The sequence below is a fragment of the Oncorhynchus tshawytscha genome, linkage group LG01 (genome assembly GCF_018296145.1).
Source record: "Oncorhynchus tshawytscha isolate Ot180627B linkage group LG01, Otsh_v2.0, whole genome shotgun sequence".
In the NCBI taxonomy this organism is placed as follows: domain Eukaryota; kingdom Metazoa; phylum Chordata; class Actinopteri; order Salmoniformes; family Salmonidae; genus Oncorhynchus; species Oncorhynchus tshawytscha.
In genome coordinates this window covers 35067434-35085807 of record NC_056429.1, presented here as the reverse complement: position 1 = coordinate 35085807, position 18374 = coordinate 35067434, and the positions used below count along the sequence as shown (strand labels likewise).

General features: G+C 41.8%; 2 protein-coding genes across 10 annotated transcripts in view; both read right to left on the bottom strand.

Moving 5' to 3' along the window:
* Nucleotides 1-5376, bottom strand: part of LOC112246643 (CMP-N-acetylneuraminate-beta-1,4-galactoside alpha-2,3-sialyltransferase-like) — a 97458-nt gene extending 92082 nt beyond the window's left edge. Inside the window, exons 1-2 of one of the 4 annotated variants that reach the window (XM_042320767.1) lie at nucleotides 5164-5376; nucleotides 1867-1990 (exon numbers count right to left, since the gene is read on the bottom strand). In XM_042320767.1, the coding sequence (XP_042176701.1) occupies nucleotides 1867-1984 (118 nt within the window). In that variant the 5' untranslated portion in view covers nucleotides 1985-1990; nucleotides 5164-5376. Of the gene's footprint in view, nucleotides 1-1866; nucleotides 1994-5163 lie in introns of all 4 variants that reach the window. The other 3 variants (XM_042320762.1, XM_042320759.1, XM_024415110.2) reach the window with 3 other exon arrangements.
* Nucleotides 5377-8712: 3336 nt separating this feature from the next.
* The window catches only part of LOC112249956 (lysine-specific demethylase 4A-like), a 55531-nt gene continuing 45869 nt past the window's right edge, over nucleotides 8713-18374 (bottom strand). For 5 of the 6 annotated variants that reach the window (XM_024419718.2, XM_024419726.2, XM_042320750.1 and 2 more), the window contains 8 exons: nucleotides 17441-17517; nucleotides 17121-17176; nucleotides 16757-16865; nucleotides 12255-12443; nucleotides 11299-11469; nucleotides 10338-10457; nucleotides 10011-10103; nucleotides 8713-9799 (listed from right to left, as the gene is read on the bottom strand). In XM_024419718.2, coding sequence (XP_024275486.1) covers nucleotides 9659-9799; nucleotides 10011-10103; nucleotides 10338-10457; nucleotides 11299-11469; nucleotides 12255-12443; nucleotides 16757-16865; nucleotides 17121-17176; nucleotides 17441-17517 — 956 coding nt within the window. In that variant the 3' untranslated portion in view covers nucleotides 8713-9658. Of the gene's footprint in view, nucleotides 9800-10010; nucleotides 10104-10337; nucleotides 10458-11298; nucleotides 11470-12254; nucleotides 12444-16756; nucleotides 16866-17120; nucleotides 17177-17440; nucleotides 17518-18374 lie in introns of those variants that run through there. The other variant, XR_002953463.2, reaches the window with a different exon arrangement.

Below are 18374 nucleotides of genomic sequence, written 5' to 3'. Positions count from 1 at the left end.
AGACCTCTGGCTGCATGTCTTGTGTGGTACCGATGAGTGCCCGAACTGTGTGACAACTGCTTCAACATACAATTCAGTACTGTTAACCCATCAACACCTTGCACAAACTCTGAGGAGAGAGTGACATGCATACCACTGACATTTGCCCTCCCTGTAAATCTAAGCGCAATACGTGCTGCTCTGTTCTGGACCAACTGCAATTTTCCTATGTTCTTCTTTGCCGCACATGACCAGACAACTGGGCAGTAGTCTATGTGCGACAAAACCAAGACCTGTAGGACCTGCCTGGTTGGCTTAGATGCCAAGAAAGCAGAACAATGCCTTATCATGGACAGACCTCTTCCCATTCTAGCAACCATTGAGTCTATATATTTTGACCATGACAGCTTGCTATCTAGGGTTACACCTAGCAGTTTAGTCTCCTCAACTTGCTCAATCGTCACATTATTAAGTAATAGATCTAGATGAGGTTTAGGGTTGAGTGAGTGATTTTTCCCAAAAACTATGCTTTTAGATATTTACCACCAACCTATTGCTAGTTACCCATTCTAAAACTGACTGGAGCTCTATGTTAAGGGTGTCCGTTACTTATTTTACTGTCTTAGCTTACGTGTATACGGTTGAATTGTCAGAGTACATAGACACACAGCCTTTATTCAAGGTCAGTGAAAGGTAATTAGTAAAAAAAACAGAAAAAAATAATTACCCAAGCCAACTGCCCTTGTGGTTCACCACACTTGGGTAACTGTCAATCCATGATAAGGCAGAGGATGTAAATCCATAACGCCTACGTTTTTTTCACCAAGAGGTTATGATCGATGATATCAAAAGCTGCACTGAATACTAACAAAACAGCTCCCACAATCTTCTTATCATTTTCTTTCAGCCAATCATCAGGAATTTGTGTCCGTGCCGAGCATGTAGAGTGCCCTTCCCTATAAGCATGCTGAAAGTCTGTTTTTTATTTGTTCTCTGTAAAATATCACTGTATTTGGTCAAACACGATTTTGCTAAGCATTGGTAACAGGCTGATTGGTCGGCTGTCTGAACCATTACGGGTGCTTTGGTATTCTTGGATAGTGGAAAGACCTTTGCCTCCCTCCATGTCTGATGGCACACACCATCTTCTAGGCCTAAATTGAAGATATGTCAAACAGGAGTCACAATGTATTCCGCTACCAACGTCAGCAATTTACCATCCAGGTTGTCGGTACCAGGTGGTGTGTCCTTATTTAGAGATAGCAACAATATTTTCACCTCTCCCACACCAACTTTCCAGAACTCAAAACTACAGTCGTTGTCTTTCATTAATTTGGTCTGTTATGCATGAATATAAAGGCTCAGCATTTGTTGCTCACATGTCATGCCTCAGTTTGCAAATATTGTCAACAAAAAATTATATTCAGGTGGTTGGCAATATCAAAGGGTTTTGTTACGAACAAGCCATCTACCTCAATGAAGGATGAAGCCAAGTTCGCTTTTTTGCCTAGAATTTCATTTAAGGTACTCCAGAGATTTATACTATCATGCTTTATATAATTTCTTTATTCTATTGTGTAGTTAATTTTGTTTAGTTACGTGATTTCTGAATTTACTGAATATACAGTATATCTTTCAGTTCCATGTTTCCTTAGTTGCCTTAGTCTCTTAGCTCCCCCTTCTGGTAAGTAGTAGTATACACAATACACATACATGCTGCTACAATGACAGGTACCATTATGCTGGATGGGGGTGGGGGCAAAGCTTGGTGCATCATACTCATTATAAACATGTTTGGCATGACAATGAGTAACAATGATTTGGCATGACGGCACAAACAGACTGGCACTCCATCTAGGACATGGGTAGTTGCTATACTGTACTTACGTGATTTATGTCCCCAGCCCCAGGGGTGCAGTCTCCCAGAGGAGTAGTAGAGGAAGCCCAGGACCACCATGGGACAAAGCACCAGGAGCAGGTGACGGGTTGGCTTCATGATTCTCATCCCCTTCTACTGTGCATGGCACCATCCGCATTGTAGGTGAAGAGGATTGATTGTTATCAGGATAAATTAAATTTCAAAATGCATGGATTTTTTTTTTAATAGGAAAAAGTAGTATAGAATATAATAGCATAGAATATGATACAATCCAATATATGGAATTACAATGCACTTTTTATTGAATAGTGTCAAAATAATAGAATAGAACAGGATAGAATAGCAGCAGGTTCGGTTCATTGATTGCGCAGAACTTCAACTGCACACCTAATTGAGGAACATTCTGTTCTCTAATATCAAGGCGAGAATTGAGTTTTGATAACTGGTTGCACGATGTGCTAGCAACAACAATCAGTTGATAATTGTAAAAATGTCAATTCTGAAGACTCTTATCTGTACCTATGTTTATCCTGTACAACAACGGTCCTTCCACATAGTGTTCATATTCATACCTTTTTTTAAATACCTTTTTTAAATCGAACAAGTTAAAACCACCGACTTTTTCATAATTTGTGTTTTCAACTCAGCGCAAAAGTCAAGACAAGTCAAGACATCTCAAACGTCAAGACATCTCCAGTTGAGCAACACAAATTAGGAAAAAGTCACTGGTTGTATTCCATAAAATATGTTATTAAAAGTATGATGGGCCGCAGTTGCAGGTAGGCGTTTTCTGAATTGGCTTTTTTTTTAAAGTATCGACTGATGACTTAATGTTGTTGCTAGCAAAATGCTTGACCACTTATCAAAACTCAACTCGGCCTCGATTTAAGAGAACGGAGATGAGCATTCCTCCGCTACCGCACCCCCTGCCTTGGCACCACCTGGGGACATCCACCAGAATTTCATAACAATCGGAGCTCAGTCCTAAAGACCAGGGCTAAGGAGCTGGTGGGTCCGAGGAAAAAAGGTGCCTTTTCTAAAATAATTTCCTGTAATTCTAATTTTACATGAATGGAGACATTACAATAATATGTTTGTTTTTTATACCACACAAATGATCAAAATGACAAGCTACTCTGACATGTACATACTGAGATCAATAAAACAAATGTCTTAAATGCAACCAATAAGGCAATGAAAATAGTGGATAGGCCTACACAGATTTTAGGCCTAGAATATGAGGAGGAAATTATTAAAATGGTGCTACCAACTTTCCAGTGGCACTCAACTGTTCAAACAGATTTTTTTCCCCCGCAATTGTATTTTGAAATATTGCGAAATACCTTCTAGCTGCCTGATTTTCGTTGAACGCTTCACCTCAACAATCAACTGTTTAATATTTTCTGTGCGGGCTGCCCAATTGATAGATTCCCGACAGTAGACTAGGCCTATGCGCTCTTAATGTGACAAAACATAATTTACAGCTATTGAAATATATATATATGTATCGATCCTCTGTAGCTAAATTAATTAATGTATTTTTAAAGAGACAGGAGTAATTATAATTTGGCAAATCCAGCACCCTTCCTTCATCGCTGTTTTCTTCCATGAGCGATGCTCTCTCCAATGCCAAATAATCAACACTTATTATTAATTCAATCGATTGTGGTCAGTAACCACATAACATGGGTTACTGTGTAGGTTGGCTTACTGTTACAATAATATTTAAAATAATATATCAGTAAGTAGCCTCGCTTACAATTACAAAATAATAAATTCAGTAAGTCAATGAAGCCAATAGTGGTTTCAGTTTCAATGTTATTGAAACGATGTAGGCCTCATTAACATTTTAAACAATTCAAAAACAGTGTCATTACTTTAATAGCCTATGTGAAAAGTGTACAAATGTGTATTCGCATCAGTAGACTAAGCGACTGAGATGCATTAGAAAAGTATTGGAAAGTTCAGGAAAACATCAGGGATGCTCATCAGGTAGTGTGTGTGTGTGTGTGTGGACAAAATCGCTTTCAATTGCTAGACTAATGAGCACTCACCTCTACTTAGTTAACATTTCCCAGCCTAACTGTGACCAAAGATCCGAACGGAGATTCAGTTAAAACAAAAATCGGACATTGATTTATCCAGATCTATTTTTTTATTTTATTTATCAAGATGAGTTCCCATGCTTGTCTCAAATAAGTGCAATGACGCTGTCCCAATCAAAATGGTGCTGGAATTATCAGTTGACCACACATGGCAATTGCTTTACATTTATTATAACCAGTGGTTTAGTGCTATTTTTTTAAATAGATAGAACCATTTAAAAAAACGTTAGCCATAATTTCTGAATGAAAGTTGGTACCGACATGAAGCCTATGTATGAAATAATTTTAGAATATACATACAATGTACCAGCCTAATTGCATGATTGCCTATACCGACACATACTGTAAGTGGCTAAAGGAAAATGTTATATTTTTAAAATCCTAAAACCCCAAATTAAGCCTACCTTATTATAAATTAGGCCATCATCACTGTCAATCGTGAATGATAATTCTTCACGTTTTACAGGTGATACAGTCAGTTTCATGGGAATATGCATTTCGATCTTGAATGATGTGAGGGGTGGCTATCCAGCCGAACTAATCGAATTTTAGAACCGGTGGAGTGAAACTCTGGCATCGAATGAGAAAAACAATTCAACGTCTCAGCACAATCAGCCTAACTACTATAATAGTAGTCTGATAAAATCATGCTAATTAATAATTAAGTGATCTTGCGAGACATAGCACCATTGTGAAAAGTGGCGAAGCGTCGCTCTGCTGCGCACCAGCAGCACTACACCCCTGATCATAACCTTTGGAGTTTCACGTGACCACAGCTCTATGAAGTTAGTGGCGCATTCAGTTGACTACGTTTTTTTATACACCATTGCAGCAGTGCAACAGATTCGAGGCTGACCCAAAATCAGCCCTGAAAGCCAGGTCCTGGTGACGTCCATGCTGTGCACCACCATGGTCGCCAGCCCAGCTCGGTCGTTCTTATTATAGCTCAGTGAGCTAGGTGGCTGTCAGGTATATCTGGACATGGAGGGACAGCTAAGCCAGCTAGCTAGCTAAACGAACAGCATTGCATACAGTGAACAGAAACAAAGCGCAAGACCAAACATGTATTGCACAGGCTTGTCGATATGTTAAATACCGGTATCTACTTTACATTCTATCACATTCTACTATTTAAGCATGGCTGGTCACAGTACAGAAGCTAGCTAGCGCTATGCTAACTGTCACCTTTTGTGTCCTTACCGTTTCTTTGATGATACGTGTCCCAGAAGTGACTGATAGCTAAGATAAACATTTCGTCTTTATATGCAAGCTAGCTGTCCATCTCCAGCGTCAATTTCAAATTGATATCCAGCAGCGAGTGCATGTGGAACCCTCCTCAAAAGGTAAATAGCGGTCACTGTACAGTTGCACACATAACACAGTGGACCCAACACTGACAGTGGGAGGGAACATCTCTGAAACGCCAAATCAGTGGCACACTGCTACACACTGTAGCTAGTTGTGAGGGTGGAAAGAAGTCACGTTGTTGCGACTTGAATGTCGGTGCATTGGATTCAAATAGAAAAGCAGAAATAGGAAAGTTAATCATACATTCATAAGGCTGTTCAGCACTTTATTGTCTTGTCTACATTCAAAAACAATGAGCAATGTTTGCTAAACACAAATGACATTCAACCTGTGTGGGAGCTGGTGCAAACCATAAACAGCAATATACAACTGTTATTTTTGTAAAGGCTGCGGCTACTGTAATGTAAAGTATTCAGACCCCTAGACTTTTCCCACATTTTGTTACATTACAGGCTTATTCTAAATTGTTTTTATCCCTCATCAATCTACACACAATACCACATAATGACAAAGCCAAAACATGTTTTTTTGAAATGTATCACATTTACATAAGTATTCAGACCCTTTACTGAGTACTTTGTTGAAGCACCTTTTGCAGTGATTACAGCCTCAAGTCATCTTAGGTATGACGTTACAAGCTTGGCACACCTGTATTTAGGGAGTTTCTCCCTATTCTTCTCTGCAGATCTGTCAGGTTGGGTGTGTGTGAAGCGTTGCTGCACAGCTATTTTCAGGTCTCTCCAGAGATGTTCAATCGGGTTCAAGTCCGGGCTCTGGCTGGGCCACTCAAGAACATTGAGGGGGAAAAAAGCCACTCCTGCGTTGTCTTGGCTGTGAGCTTAGGGTTGCTATCCTGTTGGAAGGGGAACGTTCACCCCAGTCTGAGGTCCTGAGCGCTCTGGAGCAGGTTTTCATCAAGGATCTCTCTATACTTTTCTCTGTTCATCTTTCCCTCGATCCTGACTAGTCTCCCAGTCCCTACTGCTGAAAAACATCCCCACCGCATGATGCTGCCACCAACATGCTTCACTGTAGGGATGGTGCCAGGTTTCCTCCAGACATGACGCTAGGCATTCAGGTCAAATAATTGAATCTTGGTTTCATCAAACCAGATAATCTTGTTTCTCATGGTCTGGGCGCCCTTTGGCAAACTCCATGGAGCCCACTGTGTTTGGGGAACTTCAATGCTGCAGAAATGTATTGGTACCCTTCCCCAGATCTGTGCCTCGACACAATCCTGTCTCAGAGCTATACCTATGGCTTGGTTTTTGCTCTGTCAACTGTGGGACCTTATATGGACAGCTGTGTGCCTTTCCAAATAATGCCCAATCAATTGAATTTACCACAGGTGGACTCCAATAAAATTGTAGAAACAGGATGCACCCAAGCTCAATTTTGAGTCTCATAGCAAAGGGTCTTAAACACTTATGTATATAAGGTAGTTTTATTTTTATAAAATAGAAGAAAAAAATCTAGAAGCCTGGTTTAGCTTTGTGGGGTATTGGCGACCATGGTGGGACTGTCGGGGCTGATTTTGGGTCAGTCCCACATCTTTTGCGCTGCTGCAATGGAGTGATGGGGGGGAATATGTGTGTGTGTGTGAAATAATTCAGTTGACCGTTTTACTCCATATAGAGGTAAATGTATCACTACTGTGATTTAATGGTATGACGTATTAAGCTCTCAAGGTATCCGAAAGTGTGATTACATATACTGCAAATTGTAGTCATAATTGTCATAAGCATGTCAAACATCGTTAACCAGTGTAATTAAATAGTAATGGAACCACCAACAAATAACACCAATACAGGACATAAGCAAGGCAAAAATTTACTGAAACAAAAATAGTTTACAAAATGCATGAATGATAATATGGAAGAAGTCCAGCGTTCATTTATCACAGACACAGGAAAGAGGTCAACGTTCAAAAGGTCAAACAGGAACAGGCCAGAGAACGGTCCCAATGGTACCCTACTCCCTATATAGGGAATAGGGTTCCATTTGGGATGCTGCCAAGATCCCTAGAGTCAACAGTTTATATCTTTCAATAAACTACTTATTACAATAATTACATCTCAGTGTCTTCCTGGCTGTGAATATAGAACATGTATCATTATAAAACAAAGCAATAGTTATTTTTGATAGAAAAGTAATTTTCCTCCATGTATTATAAGTCTTAAGTTTTTCATACTATTGAATGATGATGATAAAAACCTTTTGCTCAGTGGTACTGCTGTGAATGTGGGCCTTTATAACTAACTGTAACCCATACTGTCAGTTCTGTGACTCACACACTCAATTAGGGTCACAAAATGCTGGGAACTTTCTCAAAACTCCCACGTTTTCCAGAAATCGCAGATTGGGTATACCTAGATTTCCTGCTTATTCCCTCCTGATTCCAGGCATATTCCGACCAGGATTTCTGGAAAACGTGGAAAAAATGTTCAACCCTATACTCAAGACAACAGCAGTTTACAGACAAACAATGAAGACAATCTGAAAGCCACCTTATCCTATATCCTATCCTAATAAGTGCATCATGGTTGACGATCTTGGCCGAGTGGAGATGGGTAAGAACATCTTATAGATGTAGAATTCACAATAATATTTTCAAACATGTCCCCCCCCCCTCACAAAAATAGCAAATGGCAGCACACAACTATTAAAATGTCCTCTCAAACTGGACTTAAATAAAAGTGCAATGCACAACTTTCATTAAATGAGTAAAGAACCAACTTGGAAATAAATGGAGAGCCCACAGCCATTCTGAACAGGCTATTTCCAATTCATCGCTATAGCAAAAATAGAACATACATCATAATCATTTTGAAACCTCTACAGCATTGCAACTGACAAACTGTCTGTATTGCAGAAGTTACTTTTAGTTTCTCCAAGCACCATATAATAAATATGCTGGTAAAAAAAAAAACCTCAAAATGGAAAAAGCTATATTCAACGCATTCCTACAAAATACAATGTATAGGAATGCAGTCAACAGTGTGAATCTGCTAAGAGGAGGCAGTATTAGTTACTAAAATGGCATTGCACCTCCTTGAAATCAAACATAGGTGCAAGTAGCACCATAAAAACTATACTGAACAAAAATATAAAGCGCAACATGTAAAGTGTTGGTTCCATGTTTCATGAGCTGAAATAAATGATGCCCAGAAATGTTCGATACGCACAAAAAGCTTATTTCTCTCAATTTGTACACAAATTAGTTTACATCCCTGTTAGTGAGCATTTCTCATTTGCTAAGATAATCCATCCACCTTACTTACAGGTGTGGCATATCAAGAAGCTGATTAAACGCCACTATCATTACACAGGTGTATCTTGTGCTGGGGATAATAAAAGGCCAATAGAATGTGCAGTTTTGTCACACAACACAATGCCACAGATGTATCAAGTTTTGTGGGAGCATGCAATTGGCATGCTGACTGCAGGAATATCCACCAGAGCATTTGCCAGAAAATGTAATGTTCATTTCTCTACCATAAGCTGCTTCCTTCATTTTAGAGAATTTGGCAGTACATCCAATTTCTGTCTATAATAAAGCCCTTTTTTGGGCAAAAATTGTGTTCTGATTGGCGGGGCCTAGCTCCCAAGTGGATGAGCTTATGTCCTCCCAGGCCCACCCATGGCTGCGTCCCTGCCTAGTCATGTGAAATCCATAGATTAGGGCCTAATTTATTTATTTCAATTGACTGATTTCCTTATATGAACTGTAACTCAGTAAAATCATTGAACTTGTTGCATGTTGTGTTAATATTTTTGTTCATTATACATAGGAAAATATATACATATGTACGTAAAATAACAACTGGCAAACATTGTCAAATATTGAGTCAGAAAACACAAGTGTTTATGAGGATGAGTGGCAATAACTTTTGTGTCTGCTTCACTCCCTTGAGGAATTCCTTCCTACCACTGAATTATATTGAGTGAATTGTTATTATCAGAAAGTTTACATCTTGTTTGGGAGCAAAAATCAAGGGCCAATATCACTTCATTCAATACACAAATTACTGATACTGGGCACTGGCAGAGTAGCATAAAATGTGACATGGATGGTAATAACCATAGGGACAGGTTTCCTGGACACAGATCAAGCCTAGTTCTGGAAAGATATTTTTGGTCCAGGACAAGGCTTAAACAGTGTCTGGGAAACCAGTGCCTAATGATGGAATGATGAAGGGATGAATTGAAGAAAAAGACAGTCTAAACTAGGGGTTGGACAGTTATTTTCAGAGGAAGTCCTTTAGTCAGAGCTACACTTACTCACTCAGTGGATAAATTAAGGTAATGTGAGCTGAAGTCTGGATAAGGAATATCAGTGCTGGTGATTTGTTGGTAGAGTAGGCTACTCCATGCTGTAGTCGGCAGGCTACTCCATGATGGCTCTGTAGATCACAGGTTCGATGTAGTCTCCTCTGTACCGTGAGTTGATCACTCTCTGCCTCTTCGACTGCTGGATGGCCTCCTTGTCCTCAAATATACCATCGAAACGCATGTCTGACGCTTTGGACTGGGGAGACGGGCAGGGTACACACGGAAGATAAGGATTACTTCATGGTCCATTGTCACAGGGAGAAGACTCATTAATAATTAACAAACATGCGGGAGAATAAGATCCAGTAGACTGCTACAGTAGAGTGAAAAAGTTCAGGGTTGATATACAATGTACAAAGGTTAGCAACTTTGGATTCAGTATATTGGATAGTTCACAGTACACTCACCAGTCTTGACTTGACTCTCTTGGGCAGCTCCTCATCAAGGGTATAGACATCATCTCTCTTGGTTGTTAGTTGTGACCCGTCTTCAAACTCCACCTACATCAAACAACACCATCAATGCCAAAATAACCATATTTGATGACTCTCATAGCAAACAAAACAATGGTTTCATCACAGATTTTTAATGTATTGCTTGCTATGAGTTTTAAACCATCTGGAAAAATGGAGCTGATCAATTAGACAGCAAAGCAGTCTTTCATATAAGACTGTAATCTCTTTCTGCATAAGGTATATTGTTGCTACGGGTGAGTATGAATACTGTTGCAGTACCTGGTACATTTGGATGACGTGAGCAGCCACAAACTTGGCCCCGTAGACTAGACCATCTGTCCACCGGACCTGCACCACCTCCCCCTGCGATGGGGGGCCTAGCTGGGCACAATTCCGGCTCTGACAACAGAAAACAACATTAGATACAATCCTACAAACATACTATTTAGCATCACACAATTTCAACCAATGTGTAGTACAGAGCTGGGATGATAAACCGAAAGTTACCGACATTGACATGGCCTTCCTCTTACCGAAGCATTTTGTCTGTAATAAACAATGTGATAGACAACATTCCTGTAGATTGTTCTAAAACCATTATTTGGTCAACAGTAATAGCCTATGCACCATGTTGATTCGTGCTATGAAAGTATCTGCCTGTCCCTGTTTCGCTGTCAGCTGCTGTGTGAGCGAGCCACTCTCACTTCCTCTCCCCACTGTGCGCACGGAGGAGGGAAAGATGCATTCTGAGAAGCACAAGCATATTAACGTTGCTCAAAATGCAATTGCGGAGAAAAAGACTACTGTTTTTCAAAACCACTACTATATTTCTCACCGCTTTATATTAAGTTCATGGCACCACTTTACAAATGGATATGTTACATTAAATAGCTTAATTTTTTAATCATAGGCCACCATCTCAGCTGTCTTACTTGGCACTGGAAGAAAATGTTCTAGAGCCCTGCCGCTAATTTAAAGTAACTGTCCATTAATGATTGTTATCAAGCAAAATAGTTACATTCATCACAATATTACTGTTTGTCCATAGCGCCCAGTTCGACCACCTCCACCCCCAAAAAATGGACCATTATTTATCGCCTATTCATCGTTATCACAACAAAACCAAGAAACGGGTACATTTATCACGCTGTGGACTGTTGTCCATTTTGCCTAGCTCTCTAAGCAATCAATAAACGAATCATGAACAGCATATGAACTACTGAACCGTAAGTCTCCTTACCACGATGTCCTCGGGAAAGAGGTTGTCGCTGAAGGAGCCGTCATCAAAGTTGACTTCATAGAACGTCTCCTTGGAAAGCTGCACCACGTCACACTGGTAGTAGCGGCCATTTTTGTGCTTACAGATCACCCTCTGTCCCACGGTGAGCTCATGCATGGCTGCTTTGTTACGCTGAACGAGGAGAGAGATCAGTGATGATTACACGGTCATCCACAGGATTAGCATCAAATAAGAACTATCAACCTCTTTGGACTGGAAGCACATGGGCACACTTGTGGGAGTTTTCACTCAAATCTAAAACCTAGTCATGTTTATGCAATACAATGTGGTGAGCACAGTCCTGAATACACTGAGTATACAAAACATCCAGATAAATCCAGTTCAATCAGTGTAGATGAAAGGGAGGAGACCGGTTAAAGAAGGATTTTTAAGCCTCAAGACAATTGAAACATGGACTGGGTATGTGTGCCATTCAGAGGGTGAATGGGCAAGACAAAATATTTAAGTGCCTTTGAACGGGGTATGGCAGTAGGTGCCAGGCGCAGCAGTTTATGCCAAGAACTGCAACGCTCTGGTTTTTCCACACTCAACAGCTTCCCGTGTGTATCAAGAATGGTCCACCACCCAAAGGACATCCAGCCAACTTGACACAACTGTTGGAAGCATTGGAGTCAACATGGGCCAACATCCCTGTCGAACACTTTCGACACCTTGTAGAGTCCATGCCCCGACGAATTGAGGCTGTTCTGAGGCCAAAGGGGAGTGCAACTCAATATTAGGAAGGTGTTCATAATGTTTGCTATACTCAGTGTATATAGAAGGTTTAGAAACTACAAGGCAAAGTATCAGAAGAATGTTCCCAACTAAGTCCCAAAACAGAGGCCTTCAGAGTTCCCCGTCTGGTGTATAGCTTCCTCTTTCTGAAAGACACCAAGTAAAGTACAACTGATGTATACCTCTGTCTGAATAGGGCCCTTGTGCCGGCAGCAGGTGACGTAGACCACGAAAGGCCACTCGTCTGGCTGCATGAGGACCCCAGCGGCCTGGGCACAGGTAGGGTGGTAGGCCGTAGAACAGCGGCCATGGGAACACTGCACACAGCACCCGGACGTCTTCTTCATCCTCTTCTTACAGTAGTAACATTTCTGCACATCACAGATAAGCATAAGAACATGCTCAGAGAGACAGGAAAGGGAAGTCTGACAGGGAAAACTAGGCCTGTATGTCCGGTCAAACAGTATACAGTAGCATGCTACATTCTCTTCAAATACAATGGCTGTCATGATTCCTGTGAAAGGGCTAAATTCAGAAATAAGGTTTTGCAGAAAGAGATGTCATTTCATATCCCCCTGATATGACATGTCAGAAGTTCTGACTGACTGGGCTTAAATCCCAAACTCACATGACATCTTCTAAATAGCCTAGTCTCTAGTCCAAGAATGGGCAACTTTGATGGGGGTGGGGACCACAGATAATTTCCTGTACTTCTACACTATTTGCCATAGGGTGGAGAGAAATGTTTACAGATTTGAATATGATATCTCAGTGAGGTCCCCCGGTCAGTTTAGATAGCTGGCCGCTAAAATAACTTAGCACTCTAAACTATTTTTTGCTGACATGGGCTAATTGAGTGACTATCAGTGACTCATATAGAGGAGGATGTGTCAACTATTCTCAGGTTTTGTCATGCAAATAACATATTACTTTGACATAATATGCTGAAGAGAAGATATTCCGCCACTCCACTCTTTTCAGTTTGCTCCTCTTCATGCACCTTGGTTGGAGAGTGAGGTTGTGAGAGTTCCTATCCCTTAGCACGTAATAACATGTTGATGGTTTGTCCTCTGACAAATAAACTGTAAATGTCGGTGTTCCTCAAGGCTCCGTTTTAAGACCTCTGTTTTCACTATATATACAGTGGGGAGAACAAGTATTTGATACACTGCCTATTTTGCAGGTTTTCCTACTTACAAAGCATGTAGAGGTCTGTAATTTGTATCATAGGTACACTTCAACTGTGAGAGACGGAATCTAAAACAAAAATCCAGAAAATCACATTGTATGATTTTTAAGTAATTAATTTTCATTTTATTGCATGACAGAAGTATTTGATCACCTACCAACCAGTAAGAATTCCAGCTCTCACAGACCTGTTAGTTTTTCTTTAAGAAGCCCTCCTGTTCTCCACTCATTACCTGTATTAACTGCACCTGTTTGAACTCGTTACCTGTAGAAAAGACACCTGTCCACACACTCAATAAAACAGACTCCAACCTCTCCACAATGGCCAAGAACAGAGAGCTGTGTAAGGACATCAGGGATAAAATTGTAGACCTGCACAAGGCTGGGATGGGCTACAGGACAATAGGCAAGCAGCTTGGTGAGAAGGCAACAACTGTTGGCGCAATTATTAGAAAATGGAAGAAGTTCAAGATGACGGTCAATCACCCTCGGTCTGGGGCTCCATGCAAGATCTCACCTCATGGGGCATCAATGATCATGAGGAAGGTGAGGGATCAGCCCAGAACTACACGGCAGGACCTGGTCAATGACCTGAAGAGAGCTGGGACCAGAGTCTCAAAGAAAACCATTAGTAACACACTACGCCGTCATGGATTAAAATCCTGCAGTGCACGCAAGGTCCCCCTGCTCAAGCCAGCGCATGTCCAGGCCCATCTGAAGTTTGCCAATGACCATCTGGATGATCCAGAGGAGGAATGGGAGGTCATGTGGTCTGATGAGACAAAAATAGAGCTTTTTGGTATAAACTCCACTCGTCATGTTTGGAGGAAGAAGGATGAGTACAACCCCAAGAACACCATCCCAACCGTGAAGCATGGAGATGGAAACATAATTCTTTGGGGATGCTTTTCTGCAAAGGGGACAGGACGACTGCACCGTATTGAGGGGAGGATGGATGGGGCCATGTATTGCGAGATCTTGGCCAACAACTTCCTTCCCTCAGTAAGATGGGTCGTGGCTGGGTCTTCCAGCATAACAACGACCCGAAACACACAGCCAGGGCAAATAAGGAGTGGCTCCGTAAGAAGCATCTCAAGGTCCTGGAGTGGCGTAGCCAGTCTCCAGACCTGAACCAATGAACCAATATCTTTGGAGGGAGCTGAAAGTCCATATTGCCCAGCGACAGCCCCGAAACCTGAAGGATCTGGAGAAGGTCTGTATGGAGGAGTGGGCCAAAATCACTGCTGCAGTATGTGCAAACCTGGTCAAGAACTACAGGAAACGTATGATCTCTGTAATAAATATTAAGTTCTGCTTTTGTGATGTATCAAATACTTATGCCATGCAATAAAATGCAAATTAATTACTTAAAAATCATACAATGTGATTTTCTGGATTTTTGTTTTAGATTCTGTCTCTCACAGTTGAAGTGTACCTATGATAAAAATTACAGACCTCTACATGCTTTGTAAGTAGGAAAACCTGCAAAATCGTCAGTGTATCAAATACTTGTTATCCCCACTCTGTGTGTGTGTGTGTGTGTGCGCACACACACCTCTTGGTGATGTCATTCAGAAACATAATGTTAACTTTCACTGCTATGCGGACGATACACAGCTCTACATTTCGATGAAAATTGCCCTCCCTGGAAGCCTGTCTTTCAGAAATAAGGAAGGGGATGGCAGCAAATGTTTTTTTTTAACTAGATGCTAGTTCTAGGTCCCAAGAAACAAAGAGATCTGCTGTTGGATCTGACAATTAATATTGATGTTTGTACAGTCATCTCAAATAAAACTGTAAAGGACTTTGGCGTTACTCTGGACTTGATCTCTCTTTTGACGAACATATCAAGACTGTTTCAAGGACAGATTTCTTTTCCATCTACGTAAATTTGCAAAAATTCATCCCTTCTTTTGTCACTTCTAGATTAGACTACTGCAATGCTTTCACTTTCCAGCTACCCGGATAAATCACTAAATAAACTTCAGTTAGTGCTAAACACGGCTGCTAGAATCCTGACTAGAACCAAACAATTTGATCACATTACTCCAGTGCTAGCCTCTCTACACTGGCTTCCTGTTAATGCTAGGGCTGATCTCAAGGTTTTACTGGTAACCTACAAAGTATTACATGTGCTTGCTCCGAACTATCTTTCCGGTTTGGTCCTGCCGTACATACCTACACATACGCTAAAGTCACAAGACGCAGTCCTCCTTATTGTCCATAGAATTTCTAAGCAAACAGCTGGAGGCAGGGCTGTCTCCTATAGAGCTCAATTTTTATGGAATGGTCTGCCTATCCATGTGAGAGAAGCAGACTCGGTTGAAGAATCATCTCTTCAGTAGGTCCTATGATTGAGTGTAGTCTGACCCAGTGGTGTGAAGGTGAACGGAAAGGCACTTGAGCGATGAACCACCTTTGCTGTCTCTGCCTGGCCCTTTCCCCTCTCTCCACTGGGATTCTCTGCCTCTAACCTTACGGGGGCTGAGTCACTGGCTTTCTGGTGCTCTTCCATGCCGTCCCTAGGAGGGGTGCGTCACTTGAGAGGGTTGAGTCTGTGACGTGATCTTCCTGTCCAGGTTGGCATCCCCCTCGGGTTTGTGCCGTGAGGGAGATATTCGTAGGGTGTTTCAGGGTAGTAAGTTGGTGGCTAAAGATATCCCTCAAGTGGTTTTGGGGACTGTGCTTTGGCAAAGTGGGTGGGGTTATATCCTGCCTGGTTGGCCCTGTCTCAGGATATAGTCGGACGGGGCCAGTGTCTCCCGACCCCTCCTGTCTCAGCCTACCGTAATTATGCTGCAATAGTTTGTGTTGGGGGGCTAGGGTCAGTCTGTTATATCTGGAGTATTTCTCCTGTCTTCTCCGGTGTGCTGTGTGAATGTAAGCATGCTCCCTCTAATTCTCTCTCTTTCTCTCAGAGGACCTGAGCCCTAGGACCATGCCTCAGGACTACCTGGCCTGATGATTCCTTGCTGTCCCCAGTCCACCTGGTCATGCTGCTGCTCCAGTTTCAACTGTTCTGCCTGCGGCTATGGAACTCTGACCTGTTCACCAGATGTGCTACCTTGTCTCAGACTTGCTGTTTTTGACTCTCTCTCTACCGCACCTGCTGTCTCTAACACTGAATGATCGGCTATGAAAAGCCAACTGACATTTACTCCAGATGTGATGACCTGTTGCACCCTCTACAACCACTGTGATTATTATGATTTGACCCTGCTGGTCATCTATGAACGTTTGAACATCTTGGCCATGTACTGTTATAATCGCCACCCTGCACAGCCAGAAGAGGAATGGACACCCAGAGCCTGGTTCCTCTCTAGGTTTCTTCCTAGGTTCCTGCCTTTCTAGGGAGTTTTTCCTAGCTACCATGCTTCTACATCTGCATTGCTTGCTGTTTTAGGCTGGGTTTCTGTATAGCACTTTGACATCGGATGATGTAAAAAGGGCTTTTTAAATACATTTGATTGATTGACATTTACTGTGTTTAACTCACCAGTTTAAACCTCTGTAGAGGAATCCCACTCAGATCCACAGGGCTTCTCTCAGTGATGTTCACAAAGCGAGCCTCCAACACTGCTACTGCACACAGCACATGGACCCACCTACAACACACAAAAACATGTCAACACACACACAAAAACATGTCAACACACACACACAAAAACATGTCAACACACACACACATCGTTAGTGGCTTATAAACTAAACCCTAGTAGATATAAATATGTGAACATAAGTGTACATAAATCAATATACTGTTGATTAGAGTTGTAGAGTAAATGTTCAATGTGTGATTACTGATTGCTAGACTAGACCACTCCCTGATCTAAGGAAATTTGACTGGCACACAAACGTACTTGTTGTTGTTGGCTTTCTGCAAGGCTCCACCCCTCAGCGAACACAAACAGCAACTCTGCAAACAGGAAAACAAACTGTCAACCATCATCATCCAAGTCATCTAAACATAGATGTGGTTCCTGCTACCTGATGACCAGTATCAGTTAGTCACATATCATTAGGAGACTACCGCAAACACTACTGCCAGATCTAATGACTGTTTAGAGTACTGCAATGTTTGCAAACACTATTGACAATGACAGTAACAGAGATTTGGGCCAACTAGGTGAGGTGAGTCATACATAGAGAAGGGCCACTGAGCTGTTGTAGAGACACTAACCTCAGTCATGGCGTTGGCCTTACAGCGAGCACACTTCCAATCCTTAGTAACAATCTTTGGATCCACGCCATAACAGCCTGGTAACACAAAACCAAACACCAGGTCAGGGGACAAAATTAACATAGCATACACCAAGAGCTAGTTTGGGAGGACGATTGACAGATAGGCATTGACGAAGTCTTAAGTCTTTCCTTCTTAATGTTGTTGTCCTGATCTCAATGACAGAGCAGCATTCACTTTCAGTCCCCGAGCCAAAACACACAATTCGCTCAATCCTGCCAATGACGCATTGGCATCAGTCATTACTATGGCAATTCGGTATGGTGCTACACATACCTCTAATAATCGAAGGTTGAAGATAGAAACATCTCTATTTTTAGGATTTTTATTTTATTTGCACGTTTAGTATTAATTGATCTCTTTGCTTAGCTTTACTCCCTAAAGTGTTCCCATTCCCTTTAATAAGTGCATTGAAGACATCGTCCCCACAGTGACCATACGAACATACCCCAACCAGAAGCCATGGATTAAATGTAACATCCACACTAAACTAAAGGCTAAAGCTGACACTTTCAAGTAGCGGAACACAAATCCGGACGCTTATAAGAAATCCCGTTACGACCGGCTATGACCTCCAAACAGGCAAAGCGCCAATACAGGACTAAGATTGAATCCTACTACGCCGGCTCTGACGCGCAACAGATGTGGCAGGGCTCGCAAACTATCACAGATCAGAGGGAAATCCAGCCGCGAGCTGCCTAGCGACGTGAGCCTACCAGACTAGCTAAACATGTCAAGGCAGACCACACAGAACCATGCATGAAAGCACCAGCTGTTCCGGGCGACTGTGTGATCTTGCTCTCAATAGCCAATGTGAGTAGGACTTTTAAACAGGTTAACATTCACAAAACCGCAGGGCCAGATGGAATACCAG